Below are 26,800 nucleotides of genomic sequence, written 5' to 3'. Positions count from 1 at the left end.
TGCTTTTATTCTATTTTTCATCCTTTGCTTTAATGACATGAATTTTTTTGTTATATTTTAGATGGCTAGGCCTCCAACTGTGTCAATTTTGCCTTTGTCTGTTTTCTTTTTGGTAACAGATGGGTTTTCTCACAAGCAGAGGGCGAGAAGAGAAGAGGAGGGGTAGAGCGGTTGTAAATCAGGATTATAGAGAGAAACGGGTGGTTTATGAGAGTTTACAGACCTTCACTTTTAATGAGATAAGAATAAGAAGATGCGACGTACTAGACAAAAGGAAAGAAGGAGAGGATGGGTGGGAGCTAGAAGATGAATGCAGTGGAGGCCGGGAGAGGAAGACGAGACGAGAAGGAAGGAAATGGGCAAGAAAATCGTTTAAAGGGAAGATGTAAAAGTCGAGGAGGATTAGCAGAGGAACTGGAATGGCGAGAAACGTTGAGAGGGACAAGCAGGAAGGAGCCTATGTTAACCGTTGGCAGACATCCACTTGGCATACTAATTTAAAAGCAGTCTCTGGCTTACTTATTCCAGAGTCTGTATTCACCAGTGGCTCAACACAACACGTAAAAGGAAAAGGTCTAGAGTATTGAACTTTATGCAGCTGCTTCCTTCATTCTCTCTGCAGCCAGACCTCCAATGTACCCATCACACATGCAGCACCACAAACTTGGAGAGCAGGGCAGTAGGTCAGAGGTCACTGCCGTGCTTTGACACATCCTAGATCTTATTACTTGGCCTCCTAGTGTGTGTTTTTTTCTGTGTGTGTGCCTTGGTCATCATTGGTCTGCGTGCCTCAGTTTTTGCTCGTGCATTTAACTGTTTACAAGGGACTCCTGCGAAAGGTTCACCCATGTTTTACTATTCATGCCTATGCTTGTGATACGTGTTTGTGTCTGTGTGTGAGGGGCCCTGTAATCATGCTGTAGACCCCCTCATCTGACCACAGGGAGGCCTTCATGGGTCCTGAGGCCTGACCCACAACAGCCACTATATGATTGCATTCAGTGTGAAACCATATCCAGATATGAAGTTGGAATTGAAAGTTACAGTTTAAGTGCATATTTGATGTACAGCTCCTGAGCCGTAGCTCCACCCAAGTGTGTAAACATACATTTCTCATTTGACATCTGTCTGTAGGTGAAAGAAATGATATGGCTGGTATGGTGCAGTCTGTAGTTAGCGTTTGGTCAGTGACACTTTTTTTTATTGTTGTTTTGGCTTCACTGTGGCACACTGAGCAAAACAATCCAACCATGTCACTAATTTAACACATCAGAATTTCAGTGTAGTTCGCGGAAGACTTCTGCTTTTGACTTTCTCGATCATGAACATCTATGTCTGTTTTGAACCTTGTTAAGTACCGGAGCTCTCTTTCTGCGTCTCTCTTTCTCTTCTTTTATCTCATTTTCTGTCACTCTGTCTTTGCACCCTCTGATAATATGTTTTTTTTTGTGTAGGGCTGTATTCACTTACACAATTTATTGTCAACTGTTTTGATAATCGGTTTCAATGTTTTTTGTTTTTTTAAAGAATTAAAACAAGCTTTCATTTTTTCCAGCTTCTTAAATTTCAATATTCGCTGGTTTCTTTGCTCCATATAACAAAGAAATAATTAAAACGAGTCATTTTGATTTGTGGACAGAACAAGATATATTTAGAATATCATCATTTCAAGGTTTGGGAAACGATTTTCTGACACTTTATGATTAATTGAGAAAATAATTAACAGATCAATTCATTTTGAAAATAATTCTTAGTTGCAGCCTTAAACAAAAGCATTACCCATCATACTCACTCAGTTTATGACATTAATTGAACCTTTTATTTTCCTGAGAGATGTCACACTTACTGTGATTGACAGAATTACTTTGTGAAAGTGAGGATTATTGGTGTACTAAGAGTGTAAAGCCTGATTTTGTGATTAGTGAGCTACAGAAAAGCGGTTCCTTCCTAACCCTATCATGTTACATTTTATTGTGTCATGGACACTGTCACATCTTCATGGAGACGTTTCATCTTTAACTTTTGGACCAAAACGTGTTCTTCCCATTTCTCTCTTGATTGGTCCAGTCAGTGCTGAACTTTCTACCTCTGGTACTTGTGCTGCTGGTGTCCTCTCAGTAAAAGTAAATTCCAAATCTCTTCTTTGTCAACTACAATATATCAACTTGACCACAAATGAGGGAAGAGTTGCACAGATAAGGATACAAATAAAGAAGCTAACCGAGAGAGTCTGTGGTTATATGGAGATGAAAAGCGATGGCGTATAAACCAGACTTAACGGCCATTCCTTTGGTTCAGTTCACGGTGTGATCTAAATGGATTATGCTGTAATACAGAGGATGAAATAAACCCACGCTATACTGAGCAGTTGCATATATTTCATATTTGTATAGTGTTGTATAACACTAATAGAACCTACGCACTGAGCACCCTATACCAAATTCTTGTAAACTTATCTATTGCCACATAATACCTGCGAAATACCCCAATACACCTTAAATGTATCTACGACAGAGAAGTATAAATCCATAATCAATTTTTCTCAGTTTGCCACATAAAATGGCTCTTGTAATGATGAATAGGTTTGAGACGGTCACATTTATTACAGATGCCATACCAACTTATAAATCCAAGTCAGCAGCAGCCTATTTTAGACATTTCAAAAATATTTTATACATTTAAAATAGGCGCCTCATGCACACAGTTGTGTTTCCATGATTTCAGAGAAAATGACATGGAATTAATTTATTTATTTACTTCTACTTGCCTAAATGTTATCCAAACCTAAATCTAACTCCTTATGTTCTGGGGATTTGCCCTTTGCCCCCTAACACAAGTTAACTCCATAATATGACTGTGTAAAGTGATTTAGGTCCCTACAAGGAGTAATGAGTAATACCTGGACCACACATTCACACGTTCCCTGGTATGAAGACTTGTTGCTGCAGGATTCACTGAACTGAGCATGCTATGTAATTTTAATCCCAGAAAGCAACATTTTTTTATTGCTATTTTATGAATCACTAGTGATTCATAAAATAGTGATTACAGTTCCTCCCTTTGTCTTTGACAGTTTTTAAACCATTATAAAATGTACAGCTGGTTTGAGATTAGAATTATATAGTCACACTTCAGATGGTTTAGTTTTTTTTTTTAACCACTGTCTGTGTAACACCTTGTGATTTTAGACAAACCAGATGTTGTTCTGCTGTTGTGTCAGCGTACACAGCGCGGCCTCAGTACAGGACGGGTTCATTGAGTCAAACTAGTTGAACTGTTTGTCAGTTTGTTTATGGATTTATCAGCATAAGTCAAGTTATCAAGTACTTGTAGAAGTAACCGTTTGTAACTCAGTCACATAATTCTTTCTAAAAATGTAAAAGTAAAGCCTGGATGATTGCTCAACTTTGTGTTATTTGTTCAATCAGCAGTTGGAAAGGAAAACATTGTTCTTTTTGTTGGTTCTTTTGATCCTTTGAATTTTGTATTCCCACTTGACTATGTGAGTGATGTTATGGCCTTTGTCCCAGGACCTTCAAAGGAAGTCACCACTGGGTTTATACTATTTTTTTTTTGATATATAAAACTGTTTGATTTGCTTAGTTTCTAAATTAAATGCTGTGACCGATTGACTAGCTTGGCTAAAAGTCATTTACTTTCTTATCCAGGATGCAAACATAACTAAATGTAGAGCTAGGCCAATTCTAAAGCTATAGTGGTCTTATTTCAATTTTCCTCTGACAGCAGTGGAAACAACAGCTCTCATAAATGTTCAGAATAATGTGAAAAACATGTTTGGCAAACACAGCTGCTGTTTGCGTTCAGGTACACGAGTGCAAGCTAATCTTTAAATCAGACAGATGTCAGTTATTATTTAATTATGTATTTGTCGATCCGTCTGTTAACCATCGATTAACACTGAAAAAATAAGACGTTGAAAAGCCCAAAATGGGATTTTTAAAAGTAAAAGCAGAGGGAGAAGATCATTGCCAGCAACAATTCTATGTTCATTTACAAATTCTGTCATTATGTGCACCAAATAGTGTGTTTTGTGTAAAGTGAACTTAAGTATAGAAGATCTCTAAATAGTTTAAAACATCATTTTGAAAACTGCCATTTAATGATTTCTCAGATTTTTAAACCGCACAGTCGATTAAAAAAAATAAAAATAAAGAAATGCCAACCCTGAGCACACTTTTTGAGCATATTCTTGTATTTATTGTATCCCCTGATATTTGCTGCAGGGGATTGTTTGATTTTAAGGGTATTACATGCTCAGATGAAGGACGGTGAATAATTTAAATCTTGTCAAAGGCTACAGTGAGCTGATAGTTGAGCTAAAAGATCCATGTGCCAGGTGGATGTGAGCTTTCTCTGATTTCCTAAATTACCTTTCCAGGTGTTTTTCCAGCCACTCGGCCAGGCTTTAGTGCAACTTTGTGGTGCATTTTAGCTATGCTTACTATGTTGGTCTCATCATTTCTCATAGAAGCTGTGTGTTAGTGAGGACTGTCCACAAGTCTTGACTGCATTATGCAGTAACGTGCATGTATTAGTGTGTATTGGTTGTTGGAAAGGAGTGTAGGGGGAGTTTACAAGTCTCCTGTGGCATTAAGTTTATGATGGTTCCAGTCAGGGAAGGGTTGGCAGGACTGCACCAAAGGAAAAAAAATATGAGCTTTATACAAAATGAGCCTTATGTTCTTAGTCACTCTCGCACAGAAAACACACACACCCACCTTTTGTATTAATGTTTGATCAAGGTTGTGAATAATTGATGTGTCTTTATTATTTGTCCCTCTGGTGTCCTGCTGTCCTCTTCCTCTCTCCCTCCTTCTTTCTCCATCTCGTTAATCCTACTTTAATGTTTGTCTCTCTATCGCAGGACGCTGCTTCTTCAGTAAAGCCCTCCCGATTGGACGAGAGTCTCAGTATGGATGCACTGCATCTTGGAGTTTCCCACAATCCTTAGCTCTCTGGTAAGTAGCACCTGTAAAGTGTTTTTTTCTCCATTTCGAAACTGTTCTTTGCATCAACATTTAAAAATCTAGGACTTACTGTTATCGTATGCTTTTTGTAGCTTTTTCCCTCTGTCCGTAAACCCTGCTGTGTTGTCCCATTCTCTGTACACACTGCATTTAGTGTCTGGCATGAGTGCATGAGGGTTGGACATCATGGATATCATCATGGATTTGCGCTAAACATTGCAGCCCAATGTGGTGTTGGTTCTATAATTGTGATTTCTTTGGTGTTTGGAATTCCCTTGGCGAGTATTTCGTTGTCACCATAGAAACCAGCTGTATTTGGGTCCCACATGGATGAATGTGGTCTCCAGGGGCAACCCAACACCACTCTGGATTTTTGGCATTCTTCCCCTGATCATTCTTTTACTCTTTCTTTTTTTCTTTAGCCGTGTTCAGATCTGCAGCTGAGTCTACTGAACCCTGAACCGTGAGCAGCGCCAGTCTGTGACTGAACTCCTGTCAGGTACAAAAACACAGGCACGCACGCAAACACGCCCTACACTCACACCTCTTACTGCTCTCCATGCTTCATCCTTGGTTTTGAAAGTCTGCAGTCCACAGTAATATTTGTCAGGAATGTAAATGATAAGCTTGTATATTTCTGTCATCCAGCCAAAAATGTGTTGGCCTCTTTGTCAATACATGTTTTGCCTCTGTCTGACTTTCCTAAAACAACAAAGCTTAGAAATGTGTGAAATGAAACATTTATTGCACAGGGACACTGCTGCTACTACTGCTATATCAGATTTGATAAATAGAAAAATAGGAGGAAATTAAGGAATATCTAATGCAGTCAGTAAACTTGCCCTGTCTGTTAAGGTAATATAACCAAAGTACAAAATGTTATTAAAGCCCGACTTGTGTAACTTAAACTATTTATTCAACCTAGTTCCCCTCTCCTCCCCAATAGGTGATCTGTCTTGTGCCAGGATGATGTCAGTGGATGTGACCAATCGTAACGGCCCCGCCGCCACACCTCCCACCTCACTCAGCCTTCGCTCCTCGCACAACCAGCTACTTAGCAGCGACGTCATCAAACAGGGCTCTGCCACGCCTCCCAAGTGTCGCAAAAAGTATGCACTCACTAGTATTCAGTCTGCCATGGGCCTCGGAGAAGCAGTACCACCGTCACCGTCACTGCCAACCTCCCCGTCGCAGTCTTCAACCCCCAACAATCCAAAACTAGCCAAGAACGGGGTCAATCAGCTCCGTAAAGCGGGCCAGGACCATAACAAAAACACTACTTGCTCTGACTTGATAGGTCTGGAGTGTAATTCAGAGACTTTAGCAGATGACCTCAATGTCAACACAGCAGATGAGCACGACAGCCACACTCTCTCCAATATTGACCGAGAGGATGATGTCATTAAGTCGGATGTTGAACTGCACCCAGACGCCGGCACTGATGCTGAGCCCGAACAGAAAACCGAATCCGATGTAGACTGTAACATAAACTCGTCTGTGGAGCTCCAGCTGAATGGCAACACAACAGATATGGGCTTTGACTTGAACATTGAGGCAGAGGAGAGTGATGACATCAGCATTTTGTCTGAAAAGGAAATGATCTCAAAGATGAAGATTGAGGAAGATGGAGATGCAATCATCCAGGACCAGGAAGATGAGGAGAATAAGCCGTTGTTGACAAAAAGTGATTCTTCAGTGAATAACAAAGTTTCCGCGGGCCTGGAACTCATCACTGACCTCCACTCCAACATCAAGCTCCTCAAATCGGGCAAGGAGTCTCCCGTGCCGCCTCCTCCCTCCCCACCACGCCACGCCAGCCCAGAGGACATGCCCTTACTCTCTGCGGCTTCCTGCTCCTCCTCTTCCTCCTCCTCTCCAGAGACAAAGAAGGACAGAAGGACTGGTGCAAAGACAGACTGTGCTTTGAACCGCATCCAGAACCTGAATCCCAGTGACGAAGAGTTGAGTTGGACCACTCTGTCCCAGGAGAGCAATTCTCCAGAGGAGACAGGTAAAACACACATACAAAACAAAATACACTGCAAAGCTTATATCAGCCATTGCCATTTACTTATACATTGCTGTTGTTTTCATGTGAATCTTGTGGGTTGTTTTTAAATCCTCCCATGTCCTATGTAGAGCCTTTACTGCCCTCTCTGCTGATAACATGTTTCCATTTATGGCGTCCCAGTGTGCATTCATGTGCGTGTGCATGAGATGAACAGAGACTCTGCTGGAACAGAATAACAATCACCCCAGCCACGAATAAATGGAGGAAGTAGCCTTGTAACCTCATGGTTAGTTAGCAACATTGATCAGCTGTGTCCTGTTTAAAGCGACCATATGTGTGCATGTGTGCATGTGTATCATGTACTCATTTTTGTTACCTCTACAAGTCTTTTTATGATATAAAAGAGGCAGAACTTTTTGAGGCTGTAGTTTAAGATCCTATATAATAATAAAATATCTCCTTGTCACCCCTCAGGAAAATGTGTTATTAACTATCAACTTACCAAAGTTGAGTTATTAAAAAAAAGTTGTCTTCTTTCTCTGCGCTGAGATAGTGGAGGTGTGGCCACAACAGCCGTTTCACACACAGTTCTGGTCTACCCACTCAACTAGGGACCGTGAGCGTCTCAGTTTGTCATTGTTTTTACAGAATATTAACATAGATGCTCCGGTAACTTCTAGAGAACTAACATGTCCACCATTTTTGGTGGCAGATTAATTGGTGATTAATAGCTGCTTTTAATTATTCTGTCAAAGTCATGATGTCAGCAACAAATCATTTTGGCTGTATTAGGAAAAACTAGTTTTGTGTGGTAAAAGATAATGTTCCTTTAGATTTTCTTAGTTCTCTATTCTTATTAACGTTCTTATTCTTTATCAGTACACGACTTCACTTAATATAAAACGGATTTTATGGTTTCTACCTTTTTTTTAGTAGATTCAAAGTTCAGAAATTCTCATCAGTCACTCTCTTTGTTGTTTTTCTCTTTGCTCTTTTTTTATTACTTGCTTGTTGTCTGTGCTGGTCCGTCCAGATCATTTTTATTTCTCAAGTCATATGAAACCCATCTTTTTCATCTAGAGCAGCCAACTTCTAACATGAACTCAGCTGTAAACCATCCTCTGTGAGTTGCTTTGAGCTTGTGAGCCTTGTTATTGTTTTACTTCTCTTAATCTCTGAATTCCCTGTGCAAGTATTATAGGAGAATGTCTTGTCCCTGATTTTCTCACACTTCGAAACTCATCTCTGCTTGTCTGCAGCACCATTTTGAGGTCGTAACACTCTCATGGGAGGACCTCATTCTCCCTGTGGATCAATATATGTATGTGTGTGTGCTTGTTGTTGATCAGCAGAGGAGATGGGACAAAAAGCAGACTTTAACAGCAGTGCAGTCTTAACTTAAGACATATTATCCTCAGAGGGTTTGGTGAAGAGACGCTAATCATGGTATTGACATTGTTCATGTTGGATTTGTGGAACGCTAGCCCCTTGTGCTCAGTGCTGCTGTGTCCTCTTGTCTGCTTCTCCATCTAATATTGACAAAGCCGTGTTGTTTTCCCAGGTGTCTGTCAGATTCCTCTGTGCAAGTTGTGGGTTAGAGGACTAATACGACACTGCTTTCACACTGAGTAGCCAACACAAAAACACACACACACACACACACACACACACACTGGGGAAGGTCATTTAGTGTAAAATGATAGAAATATCTCTTCTGACTTTGTCCCCCCATGTGTGACTAACCACCTTACTTAATATAAATGATTAAAAAAAAGTCCCCAAGTCTAAAAGATTAGATTTCATGTCCTGTTAAATTTGGCAACATTGCTGTGAGATGATGGTGGAGCTGCCACACACACGTACACATTATTACCGCTTTTCCACTACATAGTCCCGTCCCGCCTCGGCGCGGCACGACTCAACTCGACTCATTGGTTTGCCATTACAAAATAGTACCACCTCAATGTGGGCGGAGTCATCACTGCACGGCCATGAAACTGCCGTGACTTAATTTTATACGCGACACACACACACACACACACAAACTTGTAAAGCAGTTGTTTTCGGTGTACTGAATCATTAGAATTAGTTAATTTAAAGGATTTGTGCAAAGATTTTGATCACAGAATCGTTCAGTGGTTGTGGTACAGCTCACTCCTCGCGATCGCCGGCTTCTGGTGGTGCTGAAGATGGTAAAACTGTGGATTTTTGCAGCAAAATGCTTAGCATCTACCAATGCCAATTGTCATAATTTTAAGACAGGAAGGGAAGGTGGGCTTTTTTGAGCTGTTGATGTTGATACACCAGATAGAAGAAAGATAAAGTGACAACTGCAAACATGGCTCAGATCAAGGGAAACACCCCCCCCCCTTTCATCATTTTATTTCTTCTTCTCGTCCATTTAATCTGAGTTCTCATTTGCACTAATCTACTCATTCATGTCTTTGCTCCCTTCCTCTCTGTCTTTCTTTTCTCATCACGCTGTTCTTGCCTCTCAGCCTCAATGTGTCTCCATCACTCTCACTCTCCTCTCTTTTTCCACTTACCCTGTGGAATGTCCCCCTCTCTTCCTTCTCTCTCTCTGTCTCCCTCCCTCTCTCTCTCTCTCTCTCTCTCTCTCTCTCTCTCTCACTGTCTCTCTGTGTGTCTGGGGTTTTCTCTTTGGTTACATTACTGTGTTTTGCTGTATGAGAGGCAGCTAACTATGATGCTGGGCAAAGACTACATGCTGGCTATTGTGATTGTCAATTACGAGGGTAGGTGCATCGGCCAGAGTCGGTTGGAAGGGACACTGTTGGGTTTGAATTTGAAACGCTGTCTGAGTGTGTCTGTCTGTGTGCAAGTGTGTGTGTGTGTTCGTGTGCATGCAAGCAAGCAAAAAATGAATGTGTGTCTCTTCCAACTCAGTGATGAAGTTCATACTGGCACCATTCACTTAATATCTGACAGAGGCACCTGTGGTTACATGCTATATTTGTGCATGTAATGAGAATGTGTGTTCATGCAGATGTATGTCAGAGAGATGTGCAGATGTGTGTCAGAGAGCACATGTGTGTTTATATTTATGTCTGTGTTTTGCTTCTAGAGGCTCACTGCTGTCCCCTCCCCCCTCTGCTCAACTCTGCTCTGGCATGGGGCTGCATGCTAACTGAGGCTAAGGCAGGCTAACTGCTACGTAGCTCTGCTGTGGCACATTTCCATGAGCTGCCTAGGAGCATGTTAACTATTAGCCTCGCTCTTAGTTCCACACTTGCCACTGCACTTGCAGAGGGTGACTTTGATGGCCTTGGAGCTTTCTCTCTGTGCGTGTGTCTCTGTCAGTGCCCCCTCTTCTTTTGTTTGTATACACACATGCATATATATATATATGTGTGTGTGTATCTGCTGCACACACTCACATCTCTTTTCTCGTTTCTTGCTGGCGCATATTCTGAGTCATCAGACTCCCTCCTGCTCATAGCAGACACCCTCGGGTTCTCTCGGTTGTAGTTTTATTGACTGTGACCTATTTTCTACCCATTAAAAGACTGCAACTCCCAGAAGGCTCAGCTGCTTCACACTCACTCTTCTAAAGCAGAGATTGAGCCTCAAGGGATGTCTGCTTATGTGAAGAATGTATTTGTACATTCGGCTCCGCTTTCTGTGTTTTCTTTTCCATTTCATGAACGCAGCTCTGAATAACGTACCTGTACTCGATCTGGACCGGCCCAGTCGTCACGATGACATATAGCATGGCCTACTGTCGTGGTGACAAGCCCATAGGCTGTGTTTCATCAGCATGGTTAGCAGTTCAAGACCTGTTGGTGTAACAACACACACATATAAAGTCTGGTTTCCATGACTTCAGAGGACATTACATTGGCTTACATGTATAACTACTACTAGTCATCACCCACCGAACCATACAACATGTCTTCACCTTAAAATGTATTAGTTTATGTTATGGGGACTTGCATTTTGTACCCATAAGGAAGACAAGCCCGCATAATGTGACTGTGTGATCAGATTTAGGTCCCCACAACATGCGTTGTACCTGAGAGACACACAGACACACACAACACCAGCTGACCAGTCCCTCAGGGTTACTTACTTGCCACTATATCACACACACACCTAAAAAATGTCATCAGTATTGAGTGCCAGGAAAGTGCAACCGTCAAATGACATGCATTTAGTACAAGAGCAAGAGAAGAAATGTTGATAAAACTATTATAATTTCATCTCTGCAGTGGGTCTGTTAGTGTGTGTGTTCAAAGGTTGATGTGTATCCTCTAAAAGCAACACCTTAAAACATGCACACTTCAGCTGATCAAATGACGTACTTCCTCTCTTATAATGTTTACATTAAAAACAGTATAATAGTTTAAAAAAGGTTGTGTCACTGTACAGTAGGTTCCTCCTAGGTTTCAGAGATGTCACTTTCAGTTTATCTAAATTGACCACATGCCATGCTTTCTATGTCATGTTTGCACAGAAAGCATGGCATGTGTTTGTAATGTAATAGGGTACAGTTGCTTCTCCTGCTTTGTGGCTTGCGATAACATTAAACAGACAGCCTGGTTTATGACATAATCTTGGACCGCTGGTAATCCAGTAATTCTGATATGATATTGTGTTATGCTCTTATTTAGCACTTAAATTATGAGTGGTTATCTGGTTAAAATGTGTTTATACCTGCTCGAATGAAGTTTAAGTAATTATTAAATGTATTTATAAATAATAAGCCCTTATATTTGTTGGTTTAAAAAAACAACAACTAAAAAACACAATATACAGTGCTGTTCCAGTTCTTATCCAAATGTCAGTGATCACAGACAGACATTAAAAAACAACAAAACTGGTGGATTCCCGGTTTATATTTGAGAGTTCTTTGTCAGTTTAATCAAATGTCAAATTTAAGCTACATGTACAGGTCTTACTCAAACACAGGAGTGCAAACAAATGCAAAAACATTTGCTTAATAGGTTTTACACAGTTACGTGTTCAGTGACAGCTGCAGCAGATGCCCTTAATCCCTGTCAGCTGTTGATATTGTTCAGTGTATACACATGGGAGGGTTACCTACCCTTTAACAGAGGCCAGATTTATTCTAACTGAAAAATGAATCGGTGTGCAGATTGTTTAACGCTTTTGCACTTTACATGGTTGATGTCAATATACAGTCTGAATGTGTGTTTTTACCAGATATCTGGAGTGAGCAGTCATTCCAGACAGACCCGGACCTACCTCCAGGATGGAAGAAGATCACAGACATGGCTGGTATCTACTACTGGCACATTCCGACAGGTACCACCCAGTGGGAGAGACCCGCTACCCGCCAAGCTCCTCCGGGTCAGATGGAGCCCCAGACCCTAGACGACAACACAACCGTCACACCACGTAAACACTCTGTGGGCTCACTCAGCCCCTCACCCACTCCTGACCTTGAGGTGAGTAGCAGATAGAAATGCACACTTTTTAATGCTTAAATTTCACTTTTCTAATGTCAGTTAGCCTTATGTCTTTACAATTTCTCTGTTGCTATGACAGTTTGTTAGTCTTTCTGACAGTCTTCAGAGAGCACATTCTAAAAACGTGAATTCATCAAAAAATAATGAAGGCAATGATTAAAATCAAAACACCCACTGTAAAATAATAAATAGGAGCCTGGCTGTAAAAACACATGAAGAACTCAGTTCTCACTTCTCTTCTTAAAGCAGTATTATCTATGTCTACAACATGTGTTACATCTGTAAAAATGCAACCGACAACAATAGTGTCAAATATAAAATCTTGATATTAGTCTCCGCAAGAGAAATCTGTATTTTCCTGCAAACCACAAATTGCTGCTAATGTGTAATACAAGTTGATCACAGTTTCTAAAAACCATGTTTTTGACTACATGTAGTCTTGCCAGGCAGAGATTTTCTACAGGGCCTCAACACGTTCGGGCAGCACCACCTCCGATAGTTCGGTGGAGCCTCTCTCCTCTCATGAGTCCACCCTTCCCACATGTGGATTTGTCAACAGCTGCTACTTTGTGAGTAAAAAAACAAACAAAACAAGCTCACTATCTCTGTGGATGCATCTCTGAACATGACTATATTGTGCAATGAACAGTATGTGGTTATATGTACCTTTTGTGACTGCAGCAAGTGGAGGCAGAAAGGTGGTCATCAATAACCCGGTCTAACTTCTGAATACAGTAATACAAGAAGACTGAGTCAATCAATCAGCCAATCATGCAGAATGATGGAGGGAAATGGAGAGAGAGAGGAAAGGAGATTTATAGAGAGGAGCATGGTGTAGATAAAATATTGATCTAGTGAGAATGGACTGATGTTGGCAGATAGGTTGATCTATCCGGAAGGCACTGACCTGCAGATCACGTCTGTATTTTTGTTCTCTCTTTTTATGCTTCATCTCTCTCTGTCTCCCTCTTCCTCACTTTTTAGCCTCGTTCCACTTCCCTGCAGGGAGTATCTGACCAAGAGTGTCGCTCTCAGCTTCATGAAGACGAGGACAAGGTGAGGCACTTTAAAACTTTCCACTTTACTTCCCTCACCTGCTACTCTGTAGCCTTGAGATATGCTTAATAATTTACTTTTTATGTGTAGATGTGTGAGTAAGTCAAAGAGGGGGAAAAAATATACTCACAATGACACAGCGTGTGTGTATTACTGTATTTAGGATGTATGTCCATTTTTTAATCACATGCAGTGCATTTAATATTTGCACAGTCACATGTATTTATATTTGTTTTGGCCCTGTGCATTGGATTTGAAATAAATTATTATTATGTAAAAATGGTGCCTAATGCACACAATGGAATAACCTAATGCTGGTTTGTTTGGGAAAATGGTGTTGAACATGAACATTTGGGCTTGACTGTAATGCATTTATAACATTACACAATCACTTTTTTTTGTATCTATTTTTTTTTACTGGTTCCTCTTTTTTCACAAGAGTTACAGTATTCTCACATATATATCTACATACCTTGTCACAGATCAAGCAGAAACTCAAAGTCACTTCAAATATGTTGTGCAAAAACGAGTAGTATATAAAACTAGTAGTCAAATAAGCACTGATTGCATACTGTCTGTTTTTTTTCCATTCTACTAGTCAAGAGTCATTCGATTCGTAGGCGTGACGTTGATGTTCAGTAGGAGCAAAAACATGACGGGAAACACTTTAAATTCTTGATTTCAGCTGTGAAATGTTTTGACTGGGTTGCTCCTTATTGCAACAAACACTCAGTGTTCAGTAAACTAGTTAGCTAACAGCCTTGTTCTGTCTTTCTTTCCCACCCTCTCACCCTTGAACCCACCACTGTGTGTGTGTGTGTGTGTGTTTATGTTTTTTTTTTATAATGCTGTATGTAGAAACAGGTGTGGAGTGATTTTGGCGGAAAGATTGATAGTGAGGTGTGGAAGGCAAGTATAATGCACTCAATATCAACGAGTCTTGTTCTTGGTCTAACTTCGCTCACTCGCTGAGTTTGTGTGCATTTATGCATCACGCGCAAGAAATCCACTGCCTGTGCAAAAAGCATGTGCGGCTGATGCTTTCACATACGTGTACAGTAACTGCACTTTGTCATGCCTGATAAATCAGAATATGTCTGTCTATTATTTGGCTGCAGCAGCAATGTACTCAACCGGCTGTGTCTTTCTTGACTTACAGTGTGAGGCTAAAATATTGTCATCTTTCCTACCTGCTGACACAGGTCTGAACGTGTTTGCACACACGACTGTGTGTATATGCTGCCTGTCCACTTCCTGTCCTTAATGCAGCATGCCCCATTATACACATACCACACCAATGCCCTTTCTTCATCCAGCAAGGGGGATTCTGCCCACACTTGGATGCATGCTGGCATATAATGTGTGAGGGTCATAATGTTTACGCTTGATGTCTGGTGTGTCTTTTAAGCCCCTCTTCCACTTGGCCTTGAATCCAGGAATATTACGACAGGAAGAATTACTCTGAACATTCATGGGAAAACCATGACATGTCTTGTGGAGTGTCAGATATACTGTAAGTTGGTCTGAAATGCAGTCAGAAATTCAAATACAGTGGAAGAGTGGAAATTCCACATCCAAGACTGCCAAACAGATCTACACTACCCAGCTATGTTGTCACAAAATTAAACCGAAAAGAAGAATAAAAAAGCAGTATAATTTGAATTTGATCTCATCTTACGGTCATAAAAATTGCTGTCTGTTCCATCTGGATCACGTTTAACTACTTCACCACAAAATATAAAAACAAAGAACTGTCATCATTTCAGGGCAGTGACGTCACCACTGCCCTGAAATGATGACTGATCCTGTGGGATCAGATTTGGAGACCGGGCAGAGTGTTTAGAGCATGTAAACACCTGTCTATAACGTGGACTAATAATACAACTATGCCCTTGATTTGAGCAGCACTTTTATTGAAATGCTTCACCAAGTTTGTAATAGACCATATTTTAAGAGTTATCCCAAAATCAAAAGCAAAAATAAAGAGAAAATAGTGATTTTTTTTCTTTCTTTAAAAATTCCATGAAAGTGTGACATTCAGCGATCCATGTGAAAGTAAAAAATAAAGCAGGGTCAACAGTTTTGGTCTGTTCAGAGTGACTAGCGTTACTGTGAGTTCACATGTGTGAAAGGGGCTTTAAGGTGGAGGTCCATTTGGCCAAAGATGTGGGAGTCATTTTGGTTTGATTTTGCACTAATGATGTCACCTGTGTGATGTTGACAGGATCTACAGGCAGCCACAGTGAACCCTGACCCCAGTCTGAAAGAGTTTGAGGGTGCTACACTTCGTTACGCATCACTCAAGCTAAGGTAAAATACCCGTGCACACACACACACTCAGCAGTTACATGAATCTTTCACTCATCCTCTTGCCTATCGCTGTCGTTTTTAGTTTGTCTAATCTTGTGTTTAATCAGTGTTAGCGTTGAATCAGTTCAGGCAAAGCAGGAAGTCTGTCCATCTACTCAGGAAATGGCTCTATGTTCACTATTAGTGTAATGACTGCCTGTAGCTTTGGGAGGTTCATGCACAGGACAAGGATGTGCTGAACAAAGCAGCTAATGGTTGTGATGGTAATAATTTCACACAGCTAATCTTTCACTGCTGCCGGTATTCCCTTCATCACTTCATTTATTTATTTATTCGGTTTTTTCAGGAACCGTCCAGCAGTAGAAGAGGAGGAGTCGAGCGGTGCCAACAGTGACCCAGAAACAAAGGTAAGGAACATTTTTGTGTGTTTTCATGGTATTATTTTGGGGACCTAAATCTGTTTACACAGTCACATCATGGGAACTTGCCTTCCTTATGTGGACAAAAAGCAGGTCTACATCACAACTATTACATTTTAAGGTGCCATGCTGCATGGTCAGGATGAGGTTAGGGTAAGTAGCAGTTATGGTTAAGCTAAGTATCCAAGAAATGAATGTAAGTCAGTGCAGTGTCCCCCAAAGTCATGGAAACCAGACTGTGTGTGCCTGTGTGTTCCTCGATGACTGGTATAAACACTGATTTTGTCAGGACCACTAGAGAACAAAACCTGGTCCTACTGAGGCAGGCCCTTATTTTCTGGGTTAGGGTTACCCCAAAGTTAAGGGCTTAGATTTCAGTTGTGGTTAGGTTAAAGTTCGGCATTAACCGGTTACATTTTGGGTTAATGCTTTGTTAAGGATGTCTTAATGAATAATCAATGCAGTGTCCTAAGAAGAATAGCTGTGCAAACCTGTGTGTGTGTGTGTGCGTGTGAACGTCTTTGAAAAGGTTGTGTATCAAGGAAGCAGCTAATTGCATTAAGATGGTGTTTGCATTTTTTAGTGTGTTGATGTCCTCAGCCTGTTTGTTTACTGATGTTGTGTATGAGATCATTTTGGCTGCCTTTGCTCCAGTGAGGTGAGAGAGAATCTAGAGCAATACTGCCCCCCAGTGTTGAGAGCGACAAGAACAGTTCCGTGCTGCACAATAGCGCATTGATTGGGAGTCCTCTTTAACATCCAAATCTGAGATTCAAATGAGACATTTTGACATTTAATCAAGGATCGCTTCAATAAAACATTACACCATCCACAACAGATGAAAGCCAAAGTTATAAATCCAATTCAAAATCCAATTAATTAAATTGAAAAATTGTTTAATTATTTATCTGGCTTGATACAGACTCATTTAATTCTGTCACAAACTGCAGCAGATGGCCAAAATACATTCCTATGTGTGTGTGAGAGAGTGTCATTCCCACAGATGGCTAAAAAGATCTAAAGCATTTCATATCAGACTTCGAAGCCAACACTCGGCTTGATGACGTGGTGCTGATTTAGCGGTCTGGTCTCTTTTTTTCCCCTCTGTGTGTTTGTCTGGCAGAAACTCACAATCCTTGGTGACTGTGACGTTGTGATGAAAACCAGACACAAACATAGACCTACAGTCAGAGCATCTGGTCTGGTAGCACACTCTGACACACAAACAGCCCGCCACTGTATCAAGATTGAAACACCAAGTAAGGGAGTTAAATATAAACAAGACCGCCATCATCAAAGGCTGGAAGATGAATAACTGGAACACACTCCACACACAGAGGCCTTTCAGCTAAACAAACCTGAAATTGTACTTTCTTAATTAAAAACACAAATTCTATGGTTTGCATAAAATTAAATCCAGGTTGCATAGTTTGTGTGCCATGTAGCTGCCACCACTGGCTCGTATTTGGATCCTTTCTGACATGAATTTTCAGGACCAGTAGTCCTTATAGAGACCAAAAACCTGACCCTAGTTAGGCAGAAATTTTATTTTCTTAAGAACTGGTTAGGTTTAGGGCTAAGATTTTAATTTTGGTTAGGTTAAAGTTCGAGTAAGGCATTGATAGTTATGGTTGCGGTTTGGGATAACGCTTTTGTTTATGCTGTCCAAATGAATGGAAGTTAATGCAGTGTCCGTAGTCAGACATGGCAATATGAATATGAATTCTCTGCACACTGAATCTTGAATCTTGAATCTGAAGACACCATGCTCATATATGTCTCTTTGTTAGATGAAACATGAATGGGTGCAATATATGTTAAGAAATGAGTGTCTGTGGCGTCCACAAATGGCTGAAATGCATTAATATTGTAACATAATCATTTGGCATGTTTCACATTATACTGGATGGATTATAAGCAATGTAAGAAAATCCTCTTTTCTGTAAAAAAAAAAAATAGTGGAGAATATATAATAAACCCCTTCGATGCCCATTTAAGAAGGACCGTCTTAAACTAATATGACACATTTTAAGACAAAAAAGGTATAAATCAAGTGTCCCTTCTTTTTGTTCACTAAATCATCTGTTCAGATTAAAAACAGTTCTGCTGTCAAAATGTATTGAAATCACTGTCTCTGATATATCCGGTTGTTTGTACTCCCTGCGTCTCCCATTGTGTGTCTCACTCACACAGAATTCCATGATGTGAGTGGCTGAGTGTCAACATCAACAATCAACATGTTTATATTGTCAATGATTAAATGTTGTGTGACGTGTCTGGATAGGACAGCGTCTAGGTCTGGACTGCAATCTGCCATTTTGCCTCAGCTTTGAATACGTAAAACTGAGTTTTTGTGTGTTTGCTGTGTCCAGCACAAAGCCTATTATGAAGACACCTTAAGTTGTCTGTTCAGTATATACATTTGATTTGAAACTTTGACACCGATTCTGTCTTTGTTTCCTTCTCCGTCCTCTTGCATCTTCCATCTCTGGTCTGCACAACACTGTATGAATGGACTGCTGAAGTCAAAATGAATACTTGATGAGGACAGATGGATGTGTCTATCTCTCCGTCCTCTGTCCTTATCTGCCCACATGTTTTGTTATCTTAATCTATATTCATATAGCATGCGATTCATAAAGTGTTGCTTGCTTCGTTAAAATTGTTGTTAATATTGACACTAAACTAATTCCATAGTTATGTAGATGTACACGATAATCACTTGATGTGTGTGTGTGTGTGTTCGTTACCCCTCAGTGTTTTGCAGTGCGCTCTCTGGGATGGGTGGAGATGGCTGAGGATGACTTGGCTCCGGGAAAGAGCAGCGTTGCTGTCAACAACTGCATCAGACAACTGTCCTACTGCAAGAATGACATCCGAGACACTGTCGGCATCTGGGGAGAGGTGAGATGGCGAGTGTTGTCGTACAGTGTGCGGGGGTTTTACACTTTTGGGTGCAAGATACATTTGTCATGTGTGTAATGTTTTAGCAGTAAAGGATCTGGAGAAGGAGGGGGGTGGTGTACAAAACTCCAGACTATGAATTAAGTTGTAGGGTGGAGCAAAGAAAAGAGCAACAGAAGTTAGCAGGGGCAACAGTCTTCCTAAATGTATGTCAAGAGATGGAAAGTGGAGGGAGAGATGAAGAGGAGAAAGTAGAGCAACGTCTCCTCTCTGTGGTGGTTGTGTTTAATGAGAAGTGACAGAACAGAAGGAGAGAGAGAGAGCTTTGTTTCTCTTCCCCTCTCTTCCCAATAAACCTCTCATCTCCTGCTCTCTCTTTTTAGGCATTTGATCATTTATTTACAGGCCTTCAAAGCCAAAGGACGCACACATATTTACACACCATACATACACACCCAATAATTTATACATAATATACAAGTGAACTAAAGCTCCTGACCTTTAAACGAACATTTGTTTTGTAACATCTTGCCCTGCAGCAAATAAGCATTGCATTTTTCTCTGATGAGATCTTAAGTGTGTACGTGTGTGTGTGTGTGTGTGTGTGTTTTTTCAGGGAAAGGACATGTATCTGGTGCTGGAAAATAACATGTTGAACCTAGTTGACCCCATGGACCGCAGTGTGCTTCATTCTCAACCAATTGCAAGTATTCGGGTCTGGGGCGTTGGCCGGGACAATGGCAGGTCAGTCGTCACAGTTACTAAATCACTTATTTGTTCTTTTCTCTTTAAATAAATTCCCCCTTTGCGTGCCAGTGCTTTTGATTAATAGTGATTGAGTAAGATGTGAAATTGTGTGTTTTCTCAAAATCACCTTTAACATTTCTGTGTAAATATTATGAAGCGTTGTTAACCAGTCATCTGGGTCATTACTCATTACTGGGTCTGGTTTGCTTTTCTTGTTTACGTTTAAGTTTTTGAATTATTAATATGATAGAGCAGTGACTGGTGTAAATCAAGTCGATGGTGCATTACACAAAAGGTCAGTGTAAGAACAGGGGAGAGCTGACGGGTGGTGTGGTGGCCCGACTGAATGGACAAGTTAATGATTGATGATGGAGGGATGCTATTGAAAGATTAATTCATCAGTGCGAAGGAGACTGCCGGTCCCTCACTTTCACCTCAGCACAACGTGCTTCACCAAAAGACAAATTCACACACGGCAGGAACACGTCACCGCTGAGCTGCTGCCGTTTCATGTTCCTCAGTGTCAGAATGTTAAGTGAAATATAAGAGTAAATGAGCTTTACAGGGATTTTCTTTTAAGGCTAAAACCAATCTATAAATAAACACACTGTGTCGTGTCACTGGACAACCAGTGGAGGGCACCCTGCACTACTGCTGCACAGACAATGAGATGTGGGTTATCAGGCGCAGGGAGGTGATGTTGACTGTGGTGAGAGCTGCTATATAATTAGAGCTGGCACACACACATTCTTGTATGGCTCTCTTTGTGAGGACACTCATGGCCATAATGTATTCCCTCGCCCCTTACCCTGACCTTAACCATCACAATTAAATGCCCAACCCTAACCTAATAGGTTTGAATCAAACGATGTCCTCACAGCCTACTACAGACGTGTACACACACACACACGCACACGCACACACACACACTGAGTGCACTCAGGAGAGGAGGCGATGCTAAAAGCTCTTGGCATATGCAGACCTGCAGAAATCTATTACCTCAGGGATCTTTCTCATCTCTCATTCAATGACACACACACACACGCGCACACTCACTCACACTCAAACATGCAGTGGTTCTACTTGTACCGTACAATATATCCTTAACTTTCGATCATACTGCTGGATAAAGCAAATGTGTATTTTCCTTGTGCGTAACCTTTATTTCTACAATTTACATATGAAAGGAGAGTGAGAGCAGTGGGAATACCACAGCTGCAGCAGAGGGAGGAGGAGGAGGAGGAGAGGGAGGGAGGGAGGGAGGGAGGGCGGAGAGGCTTTGGTTGGAGGGAGGGAGGGGGGAAAGGGAACAGGGGTATGAAGCTGGCAAAAGGGGAGGTATGGTTAGTTCTTGCTGTGTGTGGAGCAGACAGGTTGAGGAGTGTGTTCATGTATGTTGTATCAAGAGGAATACGTAGTGTGAGTTGATAAAGACGCTGGCGTGTTAACAGGAGTACTTGCCAAAACAGGAAACTAACCGTGAGTATGTATGTGTATGTATATATATTCTTTTATTATTATTATCTGTCAGAAACATCACTTGTGTGATTTTGTTAGATGATAAAATAGCAGGAAAAATATTGAATTCCCTGATGATAGTGTTGAGGGTGTAGCAGATGTTGCTGAGTAGGTAAATTTTTTTTACAGGAACTCAGGTGAAGTGTAAAACGTGGATGTGGGAGAATGTGTGGAGGTTTGTCCATGGTTGGGTGGTAATTAAACAAAAGATAATTCAATAATGGAGTTCCCCTCTCTTGTTTAAAAAAAACAAACAAACAAAAAAAACCCCCAGTATGTTCATGGTCCATGTACAGCCCAGAGCAGTGTTGAGCAATAAAATGTGCAGCAGTTCAGCACTGTAGTAGAAGTGCACAATATTTCAGTCTTCATGCTGAATGTGCATCCAAAATGTACACCTTCTCTATGTGTTCACTTCATTTAATGTGTATGCAGCAATGCAAAATGTATATTTGCTTTATGTGATTTTCTTTTATTATTTATGGTTTGCTGGACTTTACAGGTTTTAAATATGACTGAGAGAGCTGGAGGCAGCAAGCATGTGTTAATAGTATAGTAGGGATACTGTGATTCATTGATTATTCATTGATTACTGATTCATTCACAAACTATTTTGTTAATTGGTTCTTCTGCGTGTGTGTTCTTTGCCCTCGATAACAAAGAAACCACAGCAACTGAATATCTTAGGCTTGCAGACAAAATAAGATGCCATCATTTTGAGTTTTGGGAATCGATATTTGACATCATTTTCTGAAATTATATAAGATAAGATATTCTTTTATTAGTCTCACAATGGGGAAATTTACAGACTTTATGGACTAAACCCATAAATCGGCAAAATAATCCACAGGTTAATCGCTTGTAAAAAAGTATTGTGCTTTGCAGCCCTCTATTTTAAAAATGGTTGAAGCAAGCAGGGCTTGTTTGTTTTATGGCTCTTGTTGTCTCGCTCTCACTCCCACATCCTTTTGGATACACCTGTGCCAGAGGTTGTAGTGGTCTCTCCATGTGCCACAAAACCCATTACTACCACAGAGATTACGGATTCCCACAGCAACCTTGACATTTTCATTGCCGCTGCACGATTGTATTATATTCAGAATGAGATACCCCCCCCCTCTGACTTTTATCGCTCCTCCTCATCTGGGTGTTTTATCCTGCCTTCAACTTTACGCTTTTATCTTTATCATGTAGATTGTTGCCATTTACGTCCTGTGTCCTCCACCCAGTATTTCACATTTGCCTTGTAAATTCCCGGACTCTTCTCACTCTTCTTCCGAGCAAATAGTTTGTGTGACTTTTAGAGCTGATGGCAGTTCTTCTCGTCTCTCCTTAGTTCACTACCTTATTCAATGTCTGTCGGTTTTTCATATTGGACTCCAAGGTTGACTATGCATTAAAACCACCTGCAGGGTTGGTCTGACCTGAGCGACATGCATATATACATAAGGAAATGCAAAAGAAATCAATAAGTCACTCAAGGTTAATTCAGTATATGTATGTCAGTGGGTCATTTTGTCACTTCTACCTCATTTAGGGTTTGGATTCCCCCCCCCCCCTTTTTTATTCTACTAACGATCTGACTTTCCTCCCTTGCTTCCTTGGACACAGAGAAAGGTAAACACATTCTTTCTCTTCATCCCCTGACGTTCCTCTAGCATTTCTTATTCTTTAATTTCCTCTGAGTCTCATGTTTTTTGTTTTTTTTTCATTTTCAACGTGAACCTTGATGTACTGTACCATTGTGCAAACTCTCTTTAGAGCTGTAGGAAATGAAGGTCACCTCTCCTGTCTCAGTCCACAAGCAATTTTTTTAAGTATGCACCCACACAAATAAGAATCTTTTGTGGAGATTTTCCCTGAGGGTCTTGCTCTAACTCTCAGGCTGGTTACGTATCATTTATTGGAATACTGCTGCACACAGTATGAAGGAAGTTGTTTAGATTGGGTTCTTGGGTTCATGTGCTTTTTAAAATGATTTAGATTGTGTGTGTGTGTGTTTGGTGCAGCTATTTCTTCTTCTTCTTCTTCTTCTTCACAGTATTCTATGTCTGCATTCCTCTTTCATTCCTCTGTCTCTACACTTTTTTCTCCTTTTCATTACTTCTATTCTGTGGAGTTAAATTGTTTTTGGCTCCAGTGGGCTCAGGGGAAAGTTCCTCCCTGCTGTCATTCTGTTCAGCTCCCTCTTGCATCACGCTGCTCTATTGATCACTTGGGTCCATCGAACTGCAAACGTGTGCGTGTGTGTGTGTGTGTGTGTGCGCGTGTACACGTGTGTGCGCGCGTGTACACGTGTGTGTCCTGTTTTCATCAGACTGTCAAAGGTTAGTTCATCTCTCATATCGTCTCCAAGAGCTGTCACTCCAGACACCCAATCACACACGCTCCATCATTTATCTTTCTTGTCTCCAAGTAGTACTAGAACTAGTTCAGCAAACTCTGCTGCCATCGCTCACCCTCCTGGTGTTTTCATTCTTCCTCTGCATGTTTAACCCTTTGCTTTCTGTTTTTTTTGTTCCTCACAGGGACTTTGCATATGTGGCAAGGGATAAAAACACCAGGATCCTGAAATGTCATGTGTTCCGCTGTGACACGCCAGCCAAAGCCATCGCCACCAGCCTGCATGAGATCTGCTCCCGGGTGAGTGGTTGAGACTGGAGGAGGAGGGTGATGTGGACATGATGAGGCCACATTTGGCTCAGAATAAGTTTCACTGTGTTGCATGAGCATTTCCACAGGCACTTAAATAGGGAAGCCAGGGAGTTTGGAAAATTGTGCTTATGGGCATTCTTAAACAGGCGTGTATTGTTTGATCATATTTACAGATCGTCTACATTTCTAAAATGTCCACTCTTTTGGGTACAGAAAGAAAAAGCATCAAAATCAATGATTTTTCTGATTTCTTCACTGAACTGTTAATTATTAATTATTGGACTTCTGCTTTTCATCAAATAAAATCCATTTATAGCTTTGATAACAGCATTTTATGAACTTAACAAATGTTTGTTCTAAGAAACTGTAAACTAATATTATATGTCCTTGTGTCAGATTTAACCCAGTACAAGGCGAACAAATGGTCACTGTAGAGTTTGCTGCGATGCAGATGTGCAGCGACAAACTCTGTTATTATGTATAATTTATGTAATCTATGTTATGTAATTTATTTGTGTGTGTGTGTGAGAGAGAGATAGATAGAGAATGTGAATGATTTTCCTGCCTTTATGCGTCTGGTTCTGTGTTTGCTTGTATCCGACTGTTTCTTATGAGAAGCACTGCAGGAAACACTTCTACCCTGCTTTGGAAAGAGGAATGTGACCTGGTTAAAGTGTGTGAGTGCTTGTGTGTGTGTGTGTGTGTGTGTGTGTGAGAGAGAGAGAGAGGGAGATGGAGAGAAATATTCTTTTATCATCTTTTACCTCCCTCAGCCTCTTGCATGTTACAACATTTTTCTCCTCCTCCTCCTCCTCTCTGTCTCTACTGTGTTGTACCAATCCTGCTCCATTTCCACATGCCGTTACCTCATATTTCTCTCTCTCTCTCTCTTTTTCCCTCCAGATTATGACAGAGAGAAAGAATGCCAAAGCGATGGCAGGAGGCTCTCTTCAGGACAGGATGCAGGCAGGTCTAGATCTCCCCTTACAAGGTAGGCTTCATACATACTTCAGGTTCCTTCAGTGAATGTGAAAAGTGACACGGTCAACGTCCGTGGCTCGCCGAATGCCCTCTCGTCTTCTTCGTTGCCTTTCACACTTTACTAGGCTTGATTTCCTATGACGGCGGACAGCTGTCAGTCAGCATGACATGAGAGCTTCATCAGTGCTTTGCAGTTTACAGAGGAATATTCCTCTACTGTTGAGTTGATCAGACACAACATCTTTCTTGTAGAATGTAGAAATGTCAGTGAGCATTACGTAAACAGCAGCGATAGTTTCCAGTCACCACTTACTGTTTACTTGTCGGGAAAAAAAGAAAATGATTTGCTGTGCTGCGCACTGTCTTTAACACATAATTAACTGTAGTGCTTAAAAATATCTTTTTCTAGTTTTTTTGCCCAGTAAATTTGGTAACCTTTATAAAGGCAGCAGAGAGTATCCAGATATGAATCTGACACTCATTGATCCATCTGTGTTTGTTGTTTTTATCTACATGAAGTGTATTTTCAATTCTTATGAGCACCCAGTAAGTGTTTGTGCGCCTTCTTCCCAGCAGAGTTTCCCACACCAAAGACGGAGCTGGTTCAGAAGTTTCAGGTGCTCTACCTCGGGATGCTGCCTGTGGTCAGACCAATAGGTCAGTTTCAAACATGAACACTTACAAACCATCATCATGTGCAGCAAAGTTGTCTGGAAAAAAATGTTTAATAATTATAATTATGAAGTTAATAATTATGAATTCACGTGTGGTTAACATAGCTTTGTTCTTTCACATCCTCTGGTTCAGGCATGGACATACTGAATGGAGCCATAGACAGTCTGATCAGTTCTTCCAACAGAGAGGACTGGACTCCAGTAGCTCTCAACGTGGCAGATGCTACAGTCACCATCAGCAAAGACAAGGTTATACACACTAATGCTGTTTCTCCACAGTTTTACCTGGTAACAGAAAGATGTTTCGGTTTAGCAAAAACCTTATTCTGCAGCAAAATTTATTAGAATGATAAAAAGGCAACGGCAAGATTGTGTCAGTTTTAACTCATAACCATGTTATCTTATAATGAACTGTTGCACAAAAAAATGGCCTCTGTGTTTACATATTTAAACGAACTGTGTTGTCAGGGCAGCTAGAACAGCTGTTGATTTTTATCATCACACCACTCTTTATGTTCCCTTTGACCTTTGTGTAAATTTCGATGTGGTAACTACACAAATTGTGGCAAGCATGTCACTTGTGCTTTGGATTGAACAGACTTTGCCATCATTGAACGAGAGGTAGAGAGATGCTACTTGGCAAAGTGAATAAATGAATGACACTCCGACCATGTGGCTACATAAAAGTGCTTTTTCTCCCTTATTTAAATAAGTTATGGGTTTCATCTTTAACAGAAAGGTGTTTACAGCCCTGCTGCTCCGCTGGACCTTGTTATTACAAGGCTGCCGTAGCTTACCCGTGTGAATGTGTTTAAATGACTCGAATTGCAATTTTCTCTTTTATTGAGTTTTACGTTGTTGATGTCTGCTCTCTCAACGTTCACACTGATGTCTCCGACCAGGATGAAGAAGAAATGTTGGTGGAGTGTCGCGTACGCTTCCTGTCTTTCATGGGCGTCGGTCATGACACGCACACGTTTGCCTTCATCATGGATGCTGGCGGGCATCGCTTTGACTGTCACGTCTTCTGGTGTGATCCCAATGCTGGGAGCGTGTCCGAGGCTGTTCAGGCAGCTTGTATGGTGAG

At 40.9% G+C, this 26,800-nt stretch overlaps 1 protein-coding gene across 7 annotated transcripts in view; it reads left to right on the top strand.

Annotated features, from left to right (window-relative positions):
* The window catches only part of LOC122770710 (amyloid-beta A4 precursor protein-binding family B member 2-like), a 45,259-nt gene that overhangs the window by 12,844 nt on the left and 5,615 nt on the right, over window positions 1-26,800 (top strand). For 3 of the 7 annotated variants that reach the window (XM_044027737.1, XM_044027736.1, XM_044027742.1), the window contains exons 2-18: window positions 4,886-4,979; window positions 5,411-5,487; window positions 5,935-6,999; window positions 12,184-12,428; window positions 12,887-13,018; window positions 13,434-13,505; window positions 14,364-14,414; window positions 15,730-15,815; window positions 16,162-16,222; window positions 18,992-19,138; window positions 19,755-19,882; window positions 23,015-23,020; window positions 23,932-24,046; window positions 24,962-25,049; window positions 25,613-25,696; window positions 25,847-25,962; window positions 26,616-26,795. In XM_044027737.1, the coding sequence (XP_043883672.1) occupies window positions 5,955-6,999; window positions 12,184-12,428; window positions 12,887-13,018; window positions 13,434-13,505; window positions 14,364-14,414; window positions 15,730-15,815; window positions 16,162-16,222; window positions 18,992-19,138; window positions 19,755-19,882; window positions 23,015-23,020; window positions 23,932-24,046; window positions 24,962-25,049; window positions 25,613-25,696; window positions 25,847-25,962; window positions 26,616-26,795 (2,556 nt within the window). In that variant the 5' untranslated portion in view covers window positions 4,886-4,979; window positions 5,411-5,487; window positions 5,935-5,954. The remainder of the gene's footprint in view (window positions 1-4,885; window positions 4,980-5,410; window positions 5,488-5,934; window positions 7,000-12,183; window positions 12,429-12,886; window positions 13,019-13,433; window positions 13,506-14,363; window positions 14,415-15,729; window positions 15,816-16,161; window positions 16,223-18,991; window positions 19,139-19,754; window positions 19,883-23,014; window positions 23,021-23,931; window positions 24,047-24,961; window positions 25,050-25,612; window positions 25,697-25,846; window positions 25,963-26,615; window positions 26,796-26,800) is intronic. The other 4 variants (XM_044027738.1, XM_044027741.1, XM_044027740.1 and 1 more) reach the window with 4 other exon arrangements.

The sequence above is a fragment of the Solea senegalensis genome, linkage group LG6 (assembly GCF_019176455.1).
Source record: "Solea senegalensis isolate Sse05_10M linkage group LG6, IFAPA_SoseM_1, whole genome shotgun sequence".
NCBI classification, from domain to species: Eukaryota; Metazoa; Chordata; class Actinopteri; order Pleuronectiformes; family Soleidae; genus Solea; species Solea senegalensis.
The sequence above is the reverse complement of the archived record's forward strand: the minus strand, read 5'-3'. Positions and strand labels throughout refer to the sequence as shown.